This window comes from Pinus tabuliformis, chromosome 6 (genome assembly GCF_031772625.1).
Source record: "Pinus tabuliformis cultivar Carrire ecotype Pingquan chromosome 6, CPIR1, whole genome shotgun sequence".
Classification (NCBI taxonomy): Eukaryota; Viridiplantae; Streptophyta; class Pinopsida; order Pinales; family Pinaceae; genus Pinus; species Pinus tabuliformis.
The window spans coordinates 196,863,105-196,886,906 of NC_142292.1; the positions used below are offsets into that span (position 1 = coordinate 196,863,105).

General features: G+C 41.0%; 1 protein-coding gene across 20 annotated transcripts in view; it reads left to right on the forward strand.

Annotated features, from left to right (window-relative positions):
- LOC149258140 (uncharacterized) overlaps positions 1-23,802 on the forward strand; it is a 393,208-nt gene that overhangs the window by 60,316 nt on the left and 309,090 nt on the right. For 5 of the 20 annotated variants that reach the window (XM_089414762.1, XM_089414744.1, XM_089414766.1 and 2 more), the window contains exons 2-3: positions 13,133-13,214; positions 13,933-14,063. The exons of 1 other annotated variant lie outside the window; for it this stretch is intronic. In XM_089414762.1, the coding sequence (XP_089270888.1) occupies positions 13,185-13,214; positions 13,933-14,063 (161 nt within the window). In that variant the 5' untranslated portion in view covers positions 13,133-13,184. Of the gene's footprint in view, positions 1-1,591; positions 1,661-1,841; positions 1,961-13,132; positions 13,215-13,932; positions 14,064-14,913; positions 15,024-23,802 lie in introns of those variants that run through there. 14 more of the 20 variants (XM_089414748.1, XM_089414757.1, XM_089414754.1 and 11 more) reach the window with 14 other exon arrangements.

The window sequence follows — 23,802 nt, forward strand, 5'->3', positions numbered from 1 at the left end:
GTGACCTTTAGAAGATTTTTTTTGAAAAATTCACTGACAATGTTGATGGAGCAGTATACTTTGTAGACAAATCAAAACTCAAGCCATCAGGGCTTGGCACAATTAGGCTCAAATTGCTTGGTCTTTCAGAATTTCTTCTACATGATGTTCTATTCCTCCTGGAGTTGAGGAGAAACTTCTTGTCCTTGGTCCACATCTGCCAGTAAGGACACTCCATTCATATGTTTGATGGCAAGGTTGAGGTCAAAAAAGCATTAGATTGCTCATTTGTCATGATGGGGATAGAAGAAGAAAGACTTCTGAAGTTGCAAGGTACCTCTGCTCGTGCACAAAACTTCTCATACAGTTCTCATTATGATGAAGGTACATTTCCATCAAGTCTTTTATGGCATGCTAGATTTGGACACTTGAATTATGACAACCTCTGTATGTTGAAGAAAAGTGGTGTTACTGGTTTGCCTACAATTCCTAGGAAACTTAAGCAATGTGATGCTTGTATCTTAGGAAAGCACAACAAACAATCTTTTCATGATTCACATTCAAGAGCACATATGAAACTTGAACTTATTCATTCAGACTTATGTGGCTCAATCCCCGTTCCTCTTGCAAATGGAAATAAATATATGATGACATTTATTGATGACTACATCAGAATGTGTTGGGTTTGTTTATTGAAGAACAAATCTGATGCTTTTCAAACATTCAAGAACTTTCATGCATGGATTGAAAATGATGCACATTCTCATATTGGTTCTATTTGCACTGATAATGGAAAAGAATACACTTCAAATGAATTTGAAAACTATCTTCGCCAGCATGGGATCAAATATCAAACAATTGTGCCTTATAATCCCCAACAAAATGGAGTAGCTGAAAGAATGAACATAACAATCTTAAATATGGTACGTTCCATGTTGTTTTTCAAGAATGTAAAATTGATGTTTTGGGCTGATGCAGTTCTATGTGTTGTGTATGTAAAGAATAGGTGTCCCAGTGTTATCGGAACCGAACCAGTTCTGACAAAACCGGTCGGTCTGTCCAGTTTGGAGGCAAAACCGGTCCGAACCGGAAATGATCAGTTCAGTGACTGGTTCCGTCGGTTTGCGGGGCCCACCGCTGCGCAACCAGTCCACTAAAAAAATGTGTTTTTTTTATTATTATTGGTTTCTCTATTTTCTAAACCTAATCTAGCCCCCCCCTAAAGCTATTTAAACACCCCCACCCCCTCTATTTTACTCACACTATTCATTCAAGTCTCTTGTAATTCTTGCGCTGAGTTCGGTGAGGAGAATTTGGAGAATTTTTTGCAGATTTGAAGAGCTGATTGGAGTCTTGGAGAGCTGTTGGGTTGGAAGATTTTTGGGCTACTTCAAAGATTTATTTTTTTCTTAGAAATCTTTGGGTTTTCTTCAGTGGCTTTTGTTGCTGGTGGATTTTTTGTTTGTTTGTTGGGGCTGATACATACCTGATTTTCTCCAAAATATTTAGAGGGTAAATCAAGGAAATTTCTACCATATTTTTGTTCTATTTTTTTCCTAAAATCAACTATTTTTTTCCCATAAAATTAAAAACCGTAGTGTTTTTTATGCAGATTTGTTGGGGCTGCTCCAGAATTGATTTTGGAGTTGATTTTTTTAGCGAATTAAGAGGGAAATTCAAGGTATTTTTTTCAACCCATTAATGTTTTATTTTTCTTCAATTTTTTTTTCCTCCCTTCAAATTTTAAAATCCCAGTTTTTTTATGCAGAATTCAAAATTTCATATTTTTAATTTTTTGTTGGAAAAAAATTGTGGCTATTATTTTCTTCTATTTTTTTCTCAACAATTATTGTAATTTGCAGGGTTATTTTGAGAGATTTCGTTGGCAAATATACGAGGGAGATTTTGGAGCTGATTGAAGAGTTTATTTTTAGATTGGTTGGAGCTTCTTCTCTTCTCAAAATTTACAGATCTTCTCTAGGTATTTCATTGTTTCTACTCTTTTATTTTTCTCTAAAAAAATGTCATAAAATTCTAAAAACCATAGGGTTTTCTATGCAGATTTTTCTTTTCTTCCCCATGGCCCCCAAAAACAAGAATGATCCAGCTTGGGTTCACTGTCATTTAAATGAACAAGGGGTAAAAGTCTGCAACTATTGTGGGAAAATGGTAAAGGTGGGGGGATCCATAAAATCAAAGAACACCTAGCTCATTGGAGAGGGCAAGTAAAATCTTGTGAAAATGTTTTTGATGATCTCAAAGCAGAGATGCAAATTTTAATTGAAGCCTACAATGAAGAGAAGGGGAAAAACAAAAGACTTAAAAAAGATATAGGCAAAAGTCAAAAGGATGATGCTATGTTTAGCGACTCTGATTTTGAAGAATATGTGTCCAGTTTTGAAGATTCCTCTAGTTTCCCTGCTAAAGTTGGAGAGGGTAGTTCAAGTGGTATAAACCTGAAGAGGACAACAATTTGTAAAGGGATTGACTTCTTTGTACCCTGCACCACCCCTGGTTCTCAACCAACCCTTCATGCTAAATGGAAGAAAATAGAGGAGACTGCATATGAATGGATTGCTAGATGGTGGTATGATGCAGACATACCTTTTAGTGCTACTAATTCTTCATATTATCAACCCATGATTGATGTTATAGCTTCATGTGGAACAGGCTTGAAAGGCCCTAGCTTTCATGATATCAAGGGGCCACGTTTAGAAAATGTGGTCCAAAGAATAGAAGAGTACTTTACAGAGTTCAAACAATCATGGACCAAAACAGGATGCACAATTATGTCTGATGGATGGATTGATGGTAGATCTCACACCATACTAAATTTTTTAATTGCTTGTTCAAAAGGTACTATGTTTCGCAAATCTATTGATGCATCTGATTAGGTGAAGGATGCACAATTGCTATTTCGTCTTTTGGATGAAGTACTTATGGAAGTAGGGGCTGAAAATGTTGTACAAGTTATCACAGATAATACCTTTAACTATGTTGCTGTGGGAAAGCTGTTGGAGGAAAAACACCCCACCATTAGGTGGTCTTCATGTGCAACCCATTGTTTGGACCTCATGCTTGAGGATATTGACAAAATTGAGTGGGTGAAGAAGTGTGTGGAAGATGCAAAATCCATAACCAAGTACATCTACAACCACTCATGGGTTTTGAACCTTATGAGAAAGCACACAGGGGGTAAAGAGCTTGTTCGATCAGCCATCACACGATTTGCAACCAACTTCCTTTCGTTGCAATCCCTTGTTCAACAAAAAGCAAACTTGAGGAAGATGTTTTCATGTGATGAATGGAATTCATCTCAGTGGAGCAAAAAGGCAGAAGGGAAATAGATGGTTGACCAAGTATTTGACAAAAGATTTTGGTCAAAGGCAGAGGAGATTGTGCTATTTAGTGAGCCTCTTGTCAGAGTTTTGCGGATGGTGGATAGTGATAAATCTGCTATGGGTTTTGTTTATGAGGCCATGGATCAGGCCAAGGAACAAATAAAGGCAGCATATGGGGATAAAAGACAAAAGTACATTCCTCTATGGAGAATCATTGATGAAAGATGGAACAAACAACTCCATAGACCTTTACATGCAGCCGACTACTACTTAAATCCAAGGTATGTAATTTTGAATTTCAATTCTCATTGCTTATAAGTTATGAGTTTTAACTTTTAACTTTCATCTTTTTGCTTTTAGTTTGGTTGACTTGATGAATATGTTTTTGTTTTATAAATTTTGAAGGTACCATTATACTACAAATTTTGAGGCTAGTGGGGGGGTTTTGGGGGGATTTGATTTCAATTTAAATTTTGCAATTGTTGAGTCTAAGTTTCAACTTTCAAATTCTTTTGCTAATACTTTTTTTCCTTCAACTCTTTTTGCAGCCTATTGGTGGCAACAATTTGGTAGTGAATGCCCTCAATTGCAAAAAATTGCTTAGAATTTTGATTCAGACATGTAATGTTTTAGGGTGTGAGTGGAATTGGAGTGTGTTTGAGCGTATACACACTAAGAAGAGGAACAATTTGGAGCAAAAGCGGTTGAATGACATGGTTTTTGTTCAGTACAACATTAGGTTGAGGCGCAATCAATTGTTGAATAAAACCCCTAAAACAAGCAACACTGTCTTGTGTGATGTTGATCGAACATCAAAATGGGTTGTGGAGAGTCAAGCGCCAGCATTTGACAATGCAGACCTTTCTTGGTTGGACTTGGACCCACCTCCACAGGACGCAGAGGCAAATATATCAGAAGCACCAGTAGCAGCTTCAGGGCCCGGGGAATCAAGCATAATCCCATTGCAGACTTGGATGCTACTCATTCTTCAGATGAGGATGAGGAGGATGATGATTCTGATGATGATTGATGATTTGATCATTGATTTTCTATAGTTGTAGTTTGAGCCTTGTAGTATTGTAGGTTGTAGTATAATACTATGATCTAGCATGTTATTTTGGACTATGAAGGCCTTTTAGAGCCTGCTTCTTGATGTTTGTAACATTTTTGGTTCAACAATATTTTGCACTGAGTGCTATTTTGGTTATATACACTATTACTTGCTATATAAATGAGAAATTTGCATATTTGTGTATAAATGGTTTGGATTCATATGGATGTATATGATTATATTTGTTTTTTCTTTAAAATATGGATATTTTATGTGTTTTTGTAAGCCGTTTTTTTTTGTTATTTTATTTTATTTTTCTCTTAAATCCCGATTCCGGTTCGGTTCTCGGTCCACAAGGTTTTTTGGTTTGATAACCAATTCAGTTTCGATAACATTGAGGTGTCTAATGCTATTAGAAATGAAGTCCTTATGAAATGTGGTATGGCCACATTCCATCAATAAAGCATCTCAGGGTCTTTGGTTCCACCTGTTATGCCTTAATACCTAAGGAACAAAGAAACAAACTTGGTGCAAGGAGTCGTAAGTGTATCTTCTTTGGGTATTCAAATACCTCCAAAGCATACCGTCTCTATGATGAAATTAATAAGAAGTTTGTTGTATCTAGAGATGTGATCTTTCTTGAATCTTCCAAGGCTGACAATGTTGTTGAGCGGCAACTTGATCACTTGGATAGATTCGAACATGCAAAGTCGTTTCAAGAATTTGATAATCAGATTCCACATCTTGAAGGGGGGATTCCTATACTGGATCAATCTATGGAATCTTCTTCTGAAACACTCTCTCCCCCACATGAAGCTCCAACCACTGATGACAATTTGAGTGATGTGATTGACAGAATTGGGAGACTCAATCTTGATTCAGTCCCAACTCAGTCAACTGAGCAGCCTGGGCCATCTCAGAAAGGTCCTCCAAAATGGTTGACAAAGACACTTGAAAGTGTTCATCCTGATGAGGTTGGAAAGACAGGAACAAGAAATTCAACCAGGAAAAATGGAGGTGATGTAGACGATTCTGATTCACTTGTTGATATGGATGTTTCTTATGATTGTGAACTGAATTTGTCTACAGATTTTGAACCATCTTCCTTCAAAGAAGCTGCTTCTCATGATGAATGGAAATAAGCAATGCAAAAGGAGTATGATGCTTTGATAAAGAATGGCACTTGGAAGCTGGTTGATCCTCCATTGCGAACCAAACCAATAGGCTGCAAGTGGGTCTACAAGAATGAGTATAAAGCTGATGGCTCACTTGACAAGCATAAAGCCAGGCTTGTGGCAAAAGGTTTTACATAGAAGGAAGGGGTCGACATGAGGAGACTTTTGCTCGTGTTGATTTGGGGTAGCATCGGATGTGCTTTAGCCATGAAAATTGGTGGAGAGGCTAAAGCACATGAGATCTCCAAGACTCAAAAATGGTTTGGGCAGATTCTAATTGGTTTGGGAGACGTTAAAATAATTAATATTTTTAATGGAGTTCCTAAGCCTAAACTTAGGAAAATAAAATATTAATAGGTATTAATATAAAACTGGGTTAGAAGGGTCCAAAAGTCATGGATCAAGCCAAATCTAATCTTAGTCGTTGATTAGAGATTTAATATCGGCCGTTGATGGACCAATGAGAAAAGTATAAGAAGAGGCTTGAGGGTCAGTTTGAGGACACACTGAGGAAGACCAGTCAGTTTGATTTCCGGAGCGGGGTTAGTTGAGAAATTCAAACTAGTGGTTCTGGAGAGCAGTAGGAGGCAACAAATACGGAAGAGAGAGTCGGGAGCAACACCAGAAGACCAACGCAGAGGTTGGAGAGGCAGACGCAGAGGCTCTCAGGCAGACACAGAGGCCCTTAGGCAGATGCAGAGGTAGCAACAGACTGAGCAGTCACTAGAGGGCCTGCGTGGGTGACGCAGAGAGGTCCAGTGCTGATGCATAGAGGCAGGGGCTGACGCAGAGTGTCTGGGAGCTATGCAGAGGTCAGCCAGGCTGACGCTGAGACTGGGAGAAGTGCTGGATTATTTTTCTCTCTGTTGGGTAAGCCAGTTTGGCACCCTGTTGTACTAAAGAATTGCTGAATAATAAAATCCTACCTTGTTGCACCGGTTTTCCCACATTGGGTTTTTCCGGGGATTGTTGTCCAAAATATCTGTGTCAATGTGTTGATTCTTGTGCATGTGTTTGTTTCTGTATTATGGGGTGATATCTGCAGCAGGATTTATTTTAATGTTTATTGAAGGAATTTCATAAATAACTTATTGGAAAATAAGTAGGTAAAGTAAATTAGTTGTTATAGTGATAGAATTTTCACAGCGCGCACAACAAAATTGGCTACCGTTCGGACACTCTTTGCCTTGGCAACTCAGAACGACTGGAAAGTCCATCAAATGGATGTAAAAACTGCTTTCTTAAATGGAGATCTAAAAGATAATGTTTTTATGTCCCAGCCAGAAGGATTTGTTGTGAAGGGCCAAGAACACAAAGTATGCAAGCTTGTGAAATCCTTGTATGGCCTCAAACAAGCACCGCGAGCCTGGTATGAAAAGTTAACTAAGCATCTGTTGAAGTTTCTAAGTTTACTTAGTTTAGAAACCCTTCATGCACTTATTCTGATTTATTCCTACTTGTTATTTTTCTTTAACAAGTTATTTACAAAGTAAATATTGAAAATAAACACCAGTGCATGCTCAACATAGTACAAATCAACAACTAAAAGAAACAAGAACAAACACACCACATGACACCATTATTTTTGGACCAATGTCCCCGGAAAAACCCAATGCGGGAAAAGCGGTGCAGCTATACAATCTGGGTGCCAAAACTAGCCTACCCAACAGAGAATTTCCTTAGCAGCTATACCTCACAGTTTTAGAGAAATCTCTTGGCCAAAACCCCGGAAAATCCTTCCGGCAGCTCCTCAGCACAAAACTGCTTTGCAACCCTAGCGTCTGCCCAATCTGGACTGCGCCAGCCCCTCTCTGTCTCACGCTGGCCCTGTGTCAGCCTTTCTTGGCCTGCGCAGCTTTCTGGGCCTCTGCGTCAGACACACTAGCCTCTCTGGTGCTTTGCGCAACACTTCGCTACCTCTGCGTGGCCCTGCGTGAGCCCTTGCTGGCTATGCGTCACTCTCCTTGGCTGCTGCGCTGCTCTTCCGGCACAATCTCTACCTTCTCTGTTTCTCTGTACTCAATGCCCCTCAGCTGCATCGCACGATCACTAATTCTATCTCTCTTAGCAAACCCCGCTCTAGAGAATAGAATGACTGATCACTATAGTGTATACTCCAAGTGACCTTCAAGCTTCCTCTTATACTTTTCTTGTTGACATATCAACGGTCGAGATTAAGTCCCTAATTAACGGCTAAGATTAGATTTGGCTTGATCCATGCCTTTTGGACCATTCTAACACAGATTCATATTAATACACATTAATATTTTATTTTTCCTAAGTTTAGACTTAGGGACTTCAATAAAAATATTAATTATTTTAATATCTCCCGATCTGTTTAGAATCTGCCCAAACCCTTTCTGGGTATTGGAGATCTCATGTGCCCGAACCTCTCCACCAAATTTCGTGGCTAGAGCACATCCGATGCTGCCCCAAATCAACACTCCCTCTTAGCATGACTGTGCTCTAGCAATTTCCACCGAGTATTACTCTAATCATCCGGCATCGGTACCTGTGCTGATGCTAGGCCTTCTTGCCCAACATCCTCTGCACTGCTGCATCCTGTACTGCTGCCCATGGTTTTGCCACTGCCACTGTTGCATCTGTACGACAGCTCCCTCTGCATTCGTGTTGCTGGTCCTTTCTCCCAGCACTGCATCTGCATTGCACCTCCTCTCATCATGCTGCATCGTGCTGCCCACTATTGCACTACAACTCAGTTACTGACAAGTAAGTAACTGATCTCCCAATCTGACCTCCCTGTTGGGCTAGAGACACCCACTGATGCTGAAGCTCCCTCTACCGCTGACAAGTGCTCCTTATCTCTGACCTCTGCGTTGCAGCAACAACTCCTTGCATCTCGCACCGTTGCACACCTCTCTGTGCCTTCCTGCACTGGTGCAACACTCCTGTGTCTGTCGCACTTCTGCAACCTGCTAGCTCTGTGCTGTCTCGGGACTCCTGCACTGTAGCTCTCTCTGCCACTCCATCCACATCCGTCTCTACCCACTCAGCCAGTCCTGCTACTCCTCGTCGGGGCTCCTGTAGCAAGGTCTAATCCAAGACGCTGGGTACCTCAAGGATCCTGGCCCTCATTGCCTGTAGTCTGCCTAACTACAGTTCGATGTCTCCCCACTTCCGCTCAAGTGGCACATGTGCACTCATGGCACAATCATCGTCTGTCAAAACTTCCTTCTCTGCTCGTGCTGGCACTGCCTTAGTCTCGGAAGACTCTCCCTTACTCTTCTTCCTTGGGCACTGGGTCGCATAATGACCCATCTCCCCACAGTGGAAGCACTTGATCTTGGAGAGATCTTTCTTCTTTTGCTTCTCCTGCTTTCCCTCAGATGCTAGGGCCACATCCTCCTCCTCTTGCTTGACCTTGATCCCTTTGCTGCTGCTACCTGTCTTTGACTGTCGTCTGATCTCTTCCTAGCAAAGAGCTGCCCACATCTCGTCCCAAGGTGGGAGAGTCCCTCTGCCCAGGATACTCTGGACAAACACTTCCCAATCTTCTGAGACAACATTTAGGGTTATCCTCACCATAAGTTCCTGATTTGGTGTCGCTCCTATAGCAGTCAGCTGGTCTCGGATCTCATTCAGTCCTCTGACGAAGGTGTCAATTGATTGACCCTTCTTCATCTGATACGACCTCATCTGGTTCTCGAGCAGCATTTTTCTCTGCATAGAAGTATGCTGGTACAGGTTCTTGAGAGCCTCCCACATCTCAACTGCCGTTTCCTTCTCGGCTATATGTGGTACCACATGATCCTTGACCTCGTCAAGGATAATGCACTTGGCCCTCGCCATCGCCTCTTATTACTTGTCATTATCATTGGGGTCGACTGGGATAGCTATAACCTTCAAGGCGAAGTTCTTGACACGATTCCTGTTAAGCACTAATAAGATTCTAGCCTTCCAGACTGCGAAGTTCGATGCTCTGTCCAGTCTACCCTGGTCTCTTACCCCATGTAGTGCCATGATGCTCCTCTACTTCTCTCCTTGAAGTTCTCTATTCGACTCCTCTGAGTCTCTACTTCCTGTTTGGAAGTTCTCTTCTGGACTCCCTCTTAGTCCTGATTTCCCTCGTGGAAATCCTTCTGCCGCTTGTTGAGATACCCCCTACTTTGATCGTCTTGTGCAACTGCACCGCTGATCTAGGTTCCTCGGCTAGAAACCCTCGGTAACAACTCCTCTGGCCTTGCTCTCCCAAGTATTGTTCTAACTACAGTACCTCACCAACACCACTCTGCAATATTTCTGCAGCCTTCTAGACTCCAACAACTGCCTCTCTGTGAACTGTGTTAGCCCCTCTCTGGCTCATGTTTGCTTCGCGTCAACCTAGATGGGTCTGCGTCAGCCCTGGGATGCCCTGCATCATCCCTCTGCGTCAGCTACGCTAGCCTCTCTGAGGCTCTGCGTAGCTCCCTTCTTCTTCTGCGTGGCTCTGGCTGGCTCTGTGTCACACTTCTTGGCTTCTGCGCTGCTAGAAACGACTTCTGTCACCTCGGGACAACTGTTTTTTGCTGCTATTGCTCTGCTCAGCTGATGTCTTTTAGTCCTCCTGTGATCTGCAATCACGCTCTGATACCATGTTGAAGTTTTGAAGTTTACTTAGTTTAGAAACCCTTCATGCACTTTTTCTGATTTATTCCTACCTACTTGTTATTTTTATTTAACAAGTTATTTACAAAGTAAATACTGAAAATAAACACCTGTGCATGCTCAACATATTATAGATCAATAACTAAAAGAAACAAGAACAAACACACCACATGACACCATTATTTTTGGACCAATGTCCCCGGAAAAACCCAATGCGGGAAAACCGGTGCAGCTATCTGAGGGTTTTCTTATTAAGCAATATCAGAGTACAATTTGGGTGCCGAAATTGGCCTGCACAACAGAAAATTTCCTTAGCAACTATACCTCACAGCATGAGAGAAATCTCTTGGTTGAAACCCTGGAAAATCCTTCTAGCAGCTCCTCAGCACAAAACTGCTCTGCAACCCCAGCGTCTGCCCAATCTGGACTGCGTCAGCCCCTCTCTGTCTCACGTTGGCCCTGTGTCAGCCTTACTTGGCTTGCATCAACTTTCTGGGCCTCTGCGTCAGACACGCTGGCCTCTTTGGTGCTCTATGCAGCACTTGGCTGCCTCTGTGTGGCCCTGCGTGAGCCCTTGCTGGCTCTGCGTCACTCTCCTTGGCTGCTGCACTGCTCTTTCGGCACAATCTCCGCCTTCTCTGTTTCTCTGTACTCAATGCCCCTCAACTGCATCTCTCGATCACTAATTCTATCTCTCTTAGCAAACCCCACTCTAGAGAATAGAATGACTGATCACTCTGGTGTATCTTCCAAGTGACCCTCAAGCCTCCTCTTATACTTTTCTTGTTAACATATCAACGACTGAGATTAAGTCTCTAATCAACGACTAAGATTAGATCTGGCTTGATCCATGTCTTTTGGACCATTCTAACATAGATTCATATTAATACACATTAATATTTTATTTTCCCTAAGTTTAGACTTAGGGACTCCATTAAAAATATTGATTATTTTAATATCTCCCGATATGTTTAGAATCTGCCCAAACCCTTTCTGGGTATTGGATATCTCATGTGCCCGAACCTCTCCACCAAATTTCGTGGCTAGAGCACATTCGATGCTACCCCAAATCAACAACATTTTCTGAAACTCAACTTCAAACATTATGATCTTGATGATGCAACTTTGTTTGTCAAGAAAGTTGGAAAAACAGTTGTATAATTTGTGGTGTATGTAGATGATCTTTTGATGACAGGGAACAACGAGAGCTACATTGCATCCATAAAGAAGGAATTGAGGAAAGCTTTTGAAATGACTGACTTGGGCTATGTTCACTACTATCTTGGTATTGAAGTAACTCAACATCCGAAGTTTATATTCCTCTCTTAGAAGAAGTACATTGGAGATCTATTGAACAGGTTTGGCATGGTTGAGTGCAATCCTTTGACTACTCCAATGGAATAGAACTTGAAGCTCACATCCATTGAAGGAAAATAATTTGAGGATGCAACAAAGTATAGACAACTTGTAGGAAGTCTCAACTACTTGACTACTACCAGACCAGACATTTCCTTTGCTGTTGGAATCCTTTCCAGGTTTATGCAAAAGCCTTGTGAGGGACATTGGTTTGTTGCAAAAAGAGTTCTAAAGTACTTGAAGGGAACTCAAGGCTTTGGACTAAAGTATACACAGGTGGATGACTTAAGCTTGATTGGATACTCTGATTCAGACTTCGATGGAGACAAAGAAACTGGGGTATTTACTTCAGATTATGCTATGAGTCTTGGATCAGGAGATGTCTCTTGGAGATCACGCAAACAATCAATTTCAACAGATTCCACAGTTGAGGCAAAATATGTGGCAACAACTGAAGCAACAAAGGAAATTGTGTGGCTCAGGAAAATTCTGGAAGATTTGCAAGAGAAACAAATGCATTCAACTCCTCTCATGATTGACAACACTTCTGCAATAAAGTTGGCCAAGAACCCAAAGTTCCATGATCGAACGAAGCACATAAATACAAAATACCATCTGATTCGACATCATATTGAGGCCAAGACAATCGATCTACACCATTGTTCCACAAATGAGCAGATTGCAGACATCTTTGCCAAAGCGCTTGGAAGAGAAAAGTTCGAAAGATTCAGAATGATGCTTGGACTCACCAACATCCCTTCAGATTAAGAGGGGAATGTTGACACCTAATCTTTGGGATTAGGAAATTCATGTAAAATAATGTAAATAGAAAATAAGGAGATTAGAAATATGAAGAGACATTGGGAGGTGAAGCCCAAGAGTCTCTCCCTCCATTTATATATCCATGAGCAATCTTAATGCAAAAACACAATTGACATTGTGGAGTTACCTGCTGGCCTGACAAACACATATATTTCACAAAGGTATTTCTAGCATTTTGCAGATTTGGAGCTGTTTACAACAGATTATACATCAGATTTGGAAAAATACTACATACTAGGGGCATTTCCAAGTAAGTATAAATCACATACACCTTTAGGTTATTTCTAAAATTGCTAGCCCCAAGGGTTAGCTTAATTGGTCAAGTTCCTGTTGCTAAAGCACCTCGCTATTGGGAGGTCACAAGGTCAATTCTCCTCGACGCCCTTGGGTTTAGGCTCTGCTAATAAGCCAGTTGGATGTGGTCCCTTCGGGTGGATCTGCCTGGATATTTCTTCGGAAAAAAAAATAGTTCATTTCTAAAATTGCTTTTATAGCATATCTTTTGTATTCTGGGGTTAATAGAGACATATTCCAGCCATCACAAGTATTAAATATTTGCTGGAATAATTTTTTGGGTTTCAACTCAAGGGGGATTCGACAAATCTTTGCAAGTAGTTTCTAGGTAGCTGGAGACTCCATTTCGGTTGCAGATCTGAAGCTTTATGTGATAAATATTGTTATACTATTTCTTCCGTAGCTTCTCCTACCCCTATATCTTTGATCTAGAGTGTCTCCACACTTGTGGGTGCCCCCCCAAAGGGCATTTATCTTACCTTTTTCTGTGTTTTCTCTACATTTTGCAGATCTGGAGATACAGAACACCAAGCTGTTTTATTAGTCACATCCGGTTACCAAATGTACAACTCACAAAAACACTTATATTTGGTAAGGGTATTTTTTGTGCACTTGTTTGTGTTTATAATAACATATCCCATGTTTTGAATGATTTCTATTTGCTGGTGTGTGTTATTTATCATTATCAGATTAACAATGAAGTAACAATTAACTCCTCTCTTCACTCTAGACTCCATGATTAGGCACTGATATTTTAATTTCTTTGGTGAAACATCTTATGTAGGGAATCCTCCCATATCCTTTCAGTAGAGTTGGGTTTAAAGAGTGGGGACTTGTGCCGAGGTCATAGTGGGCACTTGTCCTGTGTACCATCACATTAGCGTCTTGTGAGGACCTTGATGAGACCTTTATTTTGGGCAGTAACCTAGAGAGAGAGATTATTACATATTTGACTATGATGTACTAACCTAAGAATATTTATTATTTCCAACACAGCACTTTCAGTTATGGACTGTTGTGTTGCATCGATGTTTTTTTGTTAAAGTTACATTGTAAATTTTGAGTTTCATTTGCCTTTTTCTTGTTTATAAATTTTAATGTGGCTTTGATGTTTAATGACTTTTGACAAGTGCTCCTATATATGTTTTTCTTGGTGTTTTTATAACTGTATATAGAGGTATGTATTAAATAATTGTTTTTCTTATTTTTCAACTGCTTTCTCACTGAATGTTCACTTCTTTAAAGTTTAATGTTACTCTTTAAGCTTACCAACTCATCATTTCACTCTTATGGGATTCTTGTGTCAAAGTGCAGGGCTTTCAACATGCAGGCATTGAATTTACAACAAACTCAGCTGAAATATGATTGGGAAATTCAAGATGCCCATTTCTCATCTCTCACAGAAGCTTTAAGCGTGCCTGTACATATATTAATTTCATGGTACACTTTTTATGAACAGGAAGTATAGAGATGAGTCTAGAGTTCAACAGTTATGGTTAGGATCAATGTTCTTTTTCCAATTTTAGAGTTAACAAATAGCTGATGTATTTATGTGAATTATATGAAGTTTAAATGATGCGATGAGGCGAGGCTTGATTGATGAATAATTTGTTGAGGAGTTTCTAAATCGCTAGTGGCTCTGGACTCTGGACTTTATCAAGAATGGTTGTGAGGGGGGCTCTATGCACTAACAAATTGGTTTGTGTTGTGGAGTTATCTTGTTTGGGCTTAAAATATTTTGTGTGTTGGAACAGAACAAGACATGATCTCTCCTAGATGATACTGACCAGTACAGGCAAACACATGATATATGTTGTTTCGGGATTACACTATTCCTTTATCCATAGAATTCTTTTATGCTCAATTTAACATTCTGACTTCTTTAATTTAGAGTCTAGACTGCTAAGAGATTGCTGTAATGGCATGTGATCTTGAGGAAATAGTATTGACATCCATCCTGAGGGCACAGGAGAGGTAAATTTCAAAGTTTTAATATTTAAGGATTCATCAAAATAGGCCTTGGTTGTTTCAAAAGTATATATAGATAAAGACATACCTGAATAAAAAATTCATTATTTGTAGCTATAGAATTAAAAATTGCAAACATAGACCAATAGATTGAGTATGGCACAATATCCTTCTATAATTCTAATTTTTGGGGTATAAAGTTGGTCTTAGATGTTATTTATCTGTTTATTTTTATTTTTTGTTGCTTATGAATTTTTGATGTTGGATCTTGTTACCTACGATTTTGTGGGTAATATCACTAAGAGAATTTTTTTTCTGCAAGATGGTCTTCAGTTGGCAGCCAGCAGCCCCTCCGCTACCTGAGCCAACCATGTGGTCCCTCACCCATTTTCCATGATCGTATGTTTGAAGGTGGGCCTCCCGAACCTAAAGGTATGCCTTGTCATTTGGTAATTGAGTATTATAGTTTGCTTATCATGGACACTTATGGGCGTGGATTAATGGTGGGATTCGACGGAAAGAATGTGCTAGGTATATGCTCTTGCCCCCTAGACCCCTTTTGGATGTTAACCTTGGATTTTAGTCCCGTGGGATCTCTTTTACTGACCCCTTGGCTTTAGGGATTGTATTTCATGGGAAACCCTAATCTTGGTTGCGTCATCCTGCTCCCTCATCCACATACATTACTCCCTTTCCGCTCATTATAGCCCCATTTATCATTTCTCCCACCTGGGTCGACATTCCTCCACTGGGTCCACATAGGGTTAGTTTGCCCACACCTTGGGTTGGGCCTGTAATAATGCCCCAGAGGTTGATGCAGCTGAAAATAAAAGTGAAAGCATAATTGGTCACATTCAACAGGAAAATGTACCACAAAATGCAAAAGATGGCTGGGACAAACATATTTAGCACATGGGCAAAAACCAATACATGAGCTCTACCCCATCATCATGGCCATCACCCTGGTTCCTATATGCCCTAGATGAGTCTCCTTTATCATTTAGGAACCCATGATTGTCTCAACCCCTAGTGGGCAATGAACCGCCCTACCTTAAAAGGGGTATCCATTGTTATATCTCACACATCATGCTCTTACCCTTTGAGCCTCAAGAAGTTAATTAAAGAAAAATCATAAAAGGAAAAAGACATTTAAAGAAGGGTGGACAAATCAAGGTTGGGACACCTCATGTACCATGATTGCTCCCTCTTATACATTATATACACAAGTGTGGACTTCCCTTTTACTAGGTACCCTTATACCCCAGCATGTGGCACAGGGCTGCCCCTTTTCATTCCCTACTCCATTCATCTCTTTACCACATGCCACGACCTTTTAAAGGATGTACCTTGGACATGTTATCCCCTTAAGAAGTAGAAACCGCCTAATAGGATACTTGGTTAACCCCATTTGGTGCTTGGAGACATTAGCACATGCCAAAGCCCATTATGGAAGGGCATTCAATTATGAAGTCCCCTCCTGTTATCCATGGTTTTTAAGCTCTTTTAATCGATTTCCTTGATGACTTGTTATACTGGAAGGCTAGGGGACGCATTGGATCTTATGCAGGATTGCAGATGGTCTCCATCTTGGGTTTGGTCTCCCTATACGAGGTCCTAACCCTCTAGAGGGCTACATTGGCACATGTAGGGTGTGCGTTGAGAGCCATGGGACTCCACAACAGTAGACAATACTCCATGGATTCCCAGAGTTGTTCAAAGGTTGCTCGAGATTCACCTATTGGACGAGAAAGATGCACCTGGTTCATCTTTGCCCAGCCAGCCCCACAGTTGTACCATGCACTTGGCAGATGACCAAGACTTGTATGCTGATGTGGCATCATTTACACCATCATCTGAGCCCTTACAGATGGTCTACATGCATCTTTGACTAACTTGGAGACCCATGAGGTCACTTGTGTGCACTCACAACCATTAGGAGCACCACATGTTTATTATGTGGAGAACATGGGGCTAACCCCTTGTCCATTACTTTTGGAAGTTCAATTCATCATTTTGGCACTTATGGACTTCATCAGGCCTCTTAGAGAGCCCAACGACATGCATTATTGATTATTCGACCTCTTGGGAGGCTTGTTTATCCTATGGGATCTATACATAAGTGATTATTTATCCTTCATAAGTGATTCTCTATATTTCGGGTCTCCTCCCATTGATGAAAGTTCGTAAAGAGTAGGAGCTTTAGCTGTGGTGATAGTGGGCTTTAACTTCATTGTTGCTCTTGACCTAGCAAGTGCCCCTCTAGGACCCCTTGCTAGTTTGAGCAGTAATAGATCCTTCACAATGTAGGATTTCATATGGGTACATGCATCATAGATAATAGAAAAATATAACTTGGAGAGATTAACAAGTGTTGCATGCTTTAATTACACATGGTGCTGCGACAAGTACATCTACAAGAGCTCGAGGTAGGCTATCCCAAATAAATATACCACTCACTCATCTAACCATCTCTCAATATATCATTATATAACACCATAAGTTGATAATGGTGATTTAAGCACCTAACTGCTAAGATTAAAATATCACATTGGTCACATGTCACTGACATATAAAGTGACTATATCACATATGTTTGAACTTTGGGATGCTTATTATGGTGATTGTCTAAGGAACAACAGTAAGTAGTGTTCTACCTTCAACATGTGGGTGATGGCAATCCACCAAGTATTGTGATTGCCTGTTGAATAACAAGAGGAATGTTCTACCTTCAGCAGGAGGGTGATGGTTTAGAGAAGTGGGCACCATGACTGGTTAACCAAGTGACCTGGTGGATAGGAGCTGACCCATATGTGGCCTTAAGTTTGTTGAAGAATGTAACTAGTGTCGGTCTTCATAATTGTAATTGAGTCATGAAAAATTATTTATAAAAGGAAATTTTTATTGACTTATTAAAGCATGGAATTCATGCTTGGGTCAATGGTCAATAGGTCAAAGCACCCATTGAGTGCTCTAGGATTTATTATGTAAGAAATCCTTCTTGGGTTCATGGTGTCAAAAGAAAAAAAGTTGTATTTTGTCATGTCCAACCTTCCATCCATCAAGTCGGCCCTTAACTTCATCTTCTATAAGTCGACTCCTCCTATTATTCATGTCGGCCTCATTTACAGTTAGAAACAACTATAAATACCCAAATGAACTCACCTCAACTATGACATGAAAATAAGTTCGGATATATAGCACAGGACGACAGATCATCTACATGATTGAAGTATTGGGAGATTACAAGATCGAGGCATTAAGTTATTGCAATACTGAAGCATGGCATGAATACAGGACCGAAGCATGACAAGACTGCAAAATACAAGACCAGAGCTTGACAAGACTACAGGACCAAAGCTTGGTATGATTACAGGACCAAAATATGGTATGACTACAAGATCGAAGCATGATATGACTACAAAATCGAAACATGATGTGTCATTTTTGAACAAGGTTGACTCGATGGATGGAAGGTGTCCTTGGTCTAGGTAATAAGGGTCTTGGTCATCTCAACTTGATTTGAATCTACTATTGGAAGAGTTTGACTGGGTTTTCCCCTACCTAGGGGTTTTTCCCTAGTTGTGTGCCTACATCTTGTGTCCTCTTTTGTTTATTGATTGGCATTAGTCTTGATGATAAGAACAAGATAATTTGGAAGAAGAACTAATAATTAAATATCACAAGATAATGTCATAATAAGAGAAATCAGCTCAAGTAAAATTGTAAGTTGTTGCCTTAATGGATTTCTCAACATAGTATCAGAGCTAAGGTCAGTGAATAAGGCAGTTAAAAGATAATTTATATAAAGACAAAGGTTTCTAGACTAGTCTTGAAGGAGAGTTGATTAGAGGGAAAAATAAATTACAAGAGATACATTTCTATGCATATTTATGAGTCTATACACCTGCAACTAGGCCGCATAATAGAACATGTAGACCAAAGAATCAAAGCAACATTTCCTTGAAGGTCCGAGAACAATAATCAAGGTTAGATCCATAAAAGTTTTGTATCAATCTTAAATTCATAAGTTACCAATTTTTGTACATTTGAAATTGCCTTTGGTTCGGTGTAAAATCAAGATGCCCAAATCTTGTAATTTGAAGTCTAAAAGTAGACCTTGAATCCAACAATTAAAAGAATAAAGACTGAAATGTTTAGAAGTTGATACAAAACCTTTGCCACTCCTAAGTTAAAGGCATCAAGACACTTGTAAAGAAAAAGGGACGAGAATCTGTAAATATATATATAAGATCCGAACTTCATTAATGACATAAAAAGCCGACTTTGTGAAGCTTAGTTAATGAAATAATAGGATCTATTGTGAGTAGTCAACTTCAGTGAAGCTTGAAAAGGGATAGAGTCCTACAGATGTCTAACCAAATAGAAGAAGACATTTGTTAAGTAAAAGGAAGCAATATAAGTTTTGAAGAGACCTACATAAGTAAGGCCGAGACCTATAAGTTATAAAGAAGCCAATCTTCGCTGTACAAGACATTGAAGAAAAGAAGAATTTAATAAGTAATCTTAACATCCCTGTCTCATGAAAGGAAGAAGTCTACAAACTAGTTTGTCTTACACCAACTTGTAGATTTTGAGGATCTCATCAAAAGTCAAGTATTGTTTGTCTCTGTTTCTTTATTCATCTAACATTATGATTACAATTTGCAAGTAGAACAATAAGCTCAATAAAGCATCAAAACTTTCAAGCATAGAAGGCTGAGGTACATAATCTTCACTTGTTAAAAGGTCTAGCATGAAATGTTTTAGGATTTGGTTACTCATATAATTCTAGGATTGAAATGAAGATTGTGAATATGTAGGATTATAAATCCTAGACAATACATATAAGAAACCCTCATTGTATTTGCACATCTTCTCTATGAAACCCTAACTCATGATATCTAAGATTTACAGATCCTTTTCTTGGAATTTCTAAGTCTAACAGTTAGAAATTTTTCCTGTACTTTCTGATTTATTTCTTCCTACTTGTTCTGTTAATTAACAAGTTATTTACCATGTAAATACTGAAAATAAATACAAGTACAGTCTCAACACATACAGATCATCAATTGAAAGAAAAACAAGCACACAAGTGACACCATTATTTTTGGAATAATGTCCCTGAAAAAACCCAATGTGGGAAAACTGATGCAGCTATCTGAGGGTTTTATTATTAAGTATTTTAAAAATACAATATGGGTGCCAGAAATGGCTCACACAATAGAGAATGCCCTCGGCAGTAGTACCTCTTAGTCGGAGACAGATATCAGCCCTAATCTGCCCCACGAAATCTCCCAGCGTCAACCTCTAGGGTTTGCGTCAGCCTCTCTGGCCCAGTGTTAGCCCAACTAGCCTAGCGTCAGCCTTTGGAGGCTCTGTGTCAGCCTATGGAGGCTCTGCGTCTCCCACACTGGCCCTCCTCAGGCTCTGCGCAGCGCTTGGCTGCTTCTACGTGGCTTGTGGCTGCTTCTGCGTGGCCTCTAGCTGGCTTTGCGTCAACGCTCCCCTGGCTTCTGCGCTAATGCTCCCGGTACTCTCTCTGCCTCTCTGCTACTGCATTCACTGCCCCTTAGCTGCAACTCTGATCACTCCTTTGATTTCCTCAGCAAGCCCTGCCTTAGAAAATCGAATTCTTGATCAACTCGGTGTATTCTCCAAGTGACCCTCAAGCCTCCTCTTATACTTTTCTCGTTGACAATTCAACGACCGAGATTAAGTCGCTAATCAATGCCTAAGATTAGATCTGGCTTGATCCATGACTTTTGGACCATTCTAACTCAGTTTTATATTCTTTCATATTAATATTTTATTTTCCCTAAGTTTAGACTTAGGGACTCTATTAAAAATATTAATTATTTTAATATCTCCCAAACTAGTTAGATTCTGCCCAAACCATTTCTGGGCCTTGGAGATCTCATGTGCTTTAGCCTCTCCACCAATTTTCAAGGCTAGAGCACATCTGATGCTGCCCCAAATCAACACTCCCTCCTAGCGAGGATTGTGCTCTAGTAATACTCCTCACTGAGTATCACCCTGATCATCCGGCATTGGTCCTTGTGCTGATGCTAGGCCCACTGCCCAACATCCTCTGCATTGCTGCATCATGTACTGCTACCCATGGCCCTACCACTGCCACTGCTGCATCCATACAACAACTCCCTCAGCATCCGTGCTGTTGCTCATGGCGTTGCCACTACCACTGCTACATCTGCACTGCATCCCCTCTCATCATGCTACTCATAGCACTGCCACTACTAACTGCTGCACTGCAACTCAGTTACTGAGAAGTAAGTAACTGATCTCCCGACTCTGACATATCTGTCAGGCTAGAAACACTCTTAATGCTGAAGCTCCCTCTGTCACTTCATCTGCATTTGTCTTTACCGACATCTGCCAGTGCTGCTACTCCTCTTCGGGGCTCCCGTAGCAATTTATAATCCAAGAGGTTGGGTACCTCGAGGATCTTGCCCTTGCATCACCTGTAGTCCGTCTGACTACAGCTTGATGTCACCCCACTTCCTTTCAAGTGGCGCATGAGCACTCATGGCACAATCATCATCTGTCTCCACTTCTTTCTCCACCCTTGCTGGCGCAACCTTGGGTCTCAAAAGCCTCTCCCTCGCTCTTCTTCGTCGGACACTGGCTCACATAGTGACCCAGTTCCCCACAGTGGAAGCATTTGACCTTGGAGAGGTCCTTCTTCTTTCGTTTCTCCTGCTTTCCCTCAAATCCTAGGGCAACATCCTTTCCTCCTTCTTGATTCTGACCCCCTTGCCGCTGCTTCCCGCCTTGGTTAGCCTTCTATCTCTTCTTGACGAAGAGCCGCCCATAGTTCCTCCCAATCTAGAAGGGTCAACCTGCCCAGTATGCTCTGGACAAATACCTCCCAATCCTTTGATATTGCGTTCAATGTGGTCCTCACCAACATCTCCTCATCCAGCATGGCCCCTATGGAAGTCAGTTGATCCTGGATCTCCTAAAATCGACCGAGGAAGGTGTCTATCTGTTTTCCCTTTTGAATCTGGTATGACCACAACTGATTTTCTAGTAGCATCTTCCTCTGCACAGAAGTATGCTGATACAATTTTATCAAGGCCTCCCACATTGCATTTGATGTGTCCTTTTCGGCAATCTGTGATACTACATGGTCCTTGACCCGGTCAAGGATGATGCTCTTGGCCCTTGCCATTGCCTCATTGTACTTTTCGTTCTCAGCCAGGTCAACTAGGATTGCTATCATTTTCAAGGCAAAGTTCTTGAGGATTCCTGCCTAGAACAGACAAGATCCTGGCCTTCCAGACTAAGAAGTTTAAGGCTCCGTCTAGTCTGTCCTGATCTCTTACCCCATTCACTGCCATTTCGCTGCTCCTCTTTCGACTCTTCCGAGTCTCTCTACTTCCCTCCTGAATGTTCTCGGTGTGACTCCCTCTGAGCCTCGATTTCCCTCCTGGAAACCCCTTTGCCAATGTCAAGATGCCCCCACTCCGATCGTTAGTGCAACTGCACCACTGATCCAGATTTCTTGGCTAGAAATCCTCGGCAGCAACTCCCTCCTCCTTGGTCTTGCCCTGTTAGGTACTGTTCTGACCACAGTACCCCACCAGCTTCACTCCGCAACTTACCCACAACCTCCTATGCCCCAGAAAACTAAAGGTTAGAGCCTCTAGGCTCTGCGCAATCCCGGCACCAGCAAAATCCGCACCTCCTGGCCACGAGCGTCAATCCTTCCTGACTGAGAAAGATGACCGGGCACTGCGTAGGTCAGGTCTGCTCCTCTTTGCCACTGCGCTGATCCTCCTCCTGGCTCGAACTGATGATGTAAGTACTGCGTCACCCCTTCCTTGCTGTTTTCCGCTAGGAACAACGTCTATCACTCGGGATAGCTGTTTCTGCTGTTGCTTGCTCTGCTCGGATGTGCCCTCAATTATCTGGTGATTTGCAACCATGCTCTGATACCATGTTGGAATTTCTAAGTCTAACTGTTAGAAATCCTTCATGTACTTTCTGATTTATTTCTTCCTACTTGTTCTGTTAATTAACAAGTTATTTATCATGTAAATATTGAAAATAAATACAAGTACAGTCTCAACACATACAAATCATCAACTGAAGGAAAAACAAGCACACAAGTGACACCGTTATTTTTGGACTAATGTCCCTGGAAAAAACCGAATGTAGGAAAACCGGTGCAACTATCTGAGGGTTTTATTATTAAGTAGTTTCAGAATACAATTTGGGTGCCAGAAATGGCTCACTCAATAGAGAATGCCCTCGGTAGTAGTACATCTCAATTAGAGACAGATATCAGCCCCAATCTGCCCCACGAAATCTCCCAGCGTCAACCTCTAGGGTTTGCGTCAGCCTCGTCAGCCCAACTAGCCCAGTGTTAGCCTTTAGAGGCTCCGTGTCAGCCTCTGGAGCCTCTGTGTCCCCACGCTGGCCCTCCTCAGGCCTTGCGCAACTCTTGGCTTCCTCTATGTGGCCTCTGGCTACTTCTGCGTGGCCTCTAGCTGGCTCTGCGTCAACCCTCTCCCGGCTTCTGCGCTGATGCTCCCGGTACTATCTCTGCCTCTCTGCTACTGCATTCATTGCCTCTCAGCTGCAACTCTGATCACTCCTTCGATTTCCTCAGCAAGCCCTGCCCCAGAAAATCGAATTCTTGATCAACTCGGTGTATTCTCCAAGTGACCCTCAAGCCTCCTCTTATACTTTTCTCGTTGACAATTCAACGGCCGAGATTAAGTCCCTAATCAACGGCTAAGATTAGATCTGGCTTGATCCATGACTTTTGGACCATTCTACTTCAGTTTTATATTAATTCATATTAATATTTTATTCTCCTTAAGTTTAGACTTAGGGACTCTATTAAAAATATTAATTATTTTAATATCTCCCAACTGGTTAGATTCTGCCCAAACCATTTTTGGGTCTTGGAGATCTCATGTGCTTTAGCCTCTCCACCAATTTTCAAGGCTAGAGCACATTCGATGCTACCCCAAATCAACACCTTTGCAAGATAAAATGAAATAATTGCTCTTTAGAACTAGTTAGGGATTGTATTCAAAGATCTTTAGGAATTCATTATCGTCCCACTCTTGTACTTGTATATTTTGGTAGTACTTGTCAAACTAATGTTGTAGGTACATATAATTTTGATCTTATAAAGGAGTTCTTCAAGAAGAAGCCTCCATCTACTCACAAAAGGAAACTA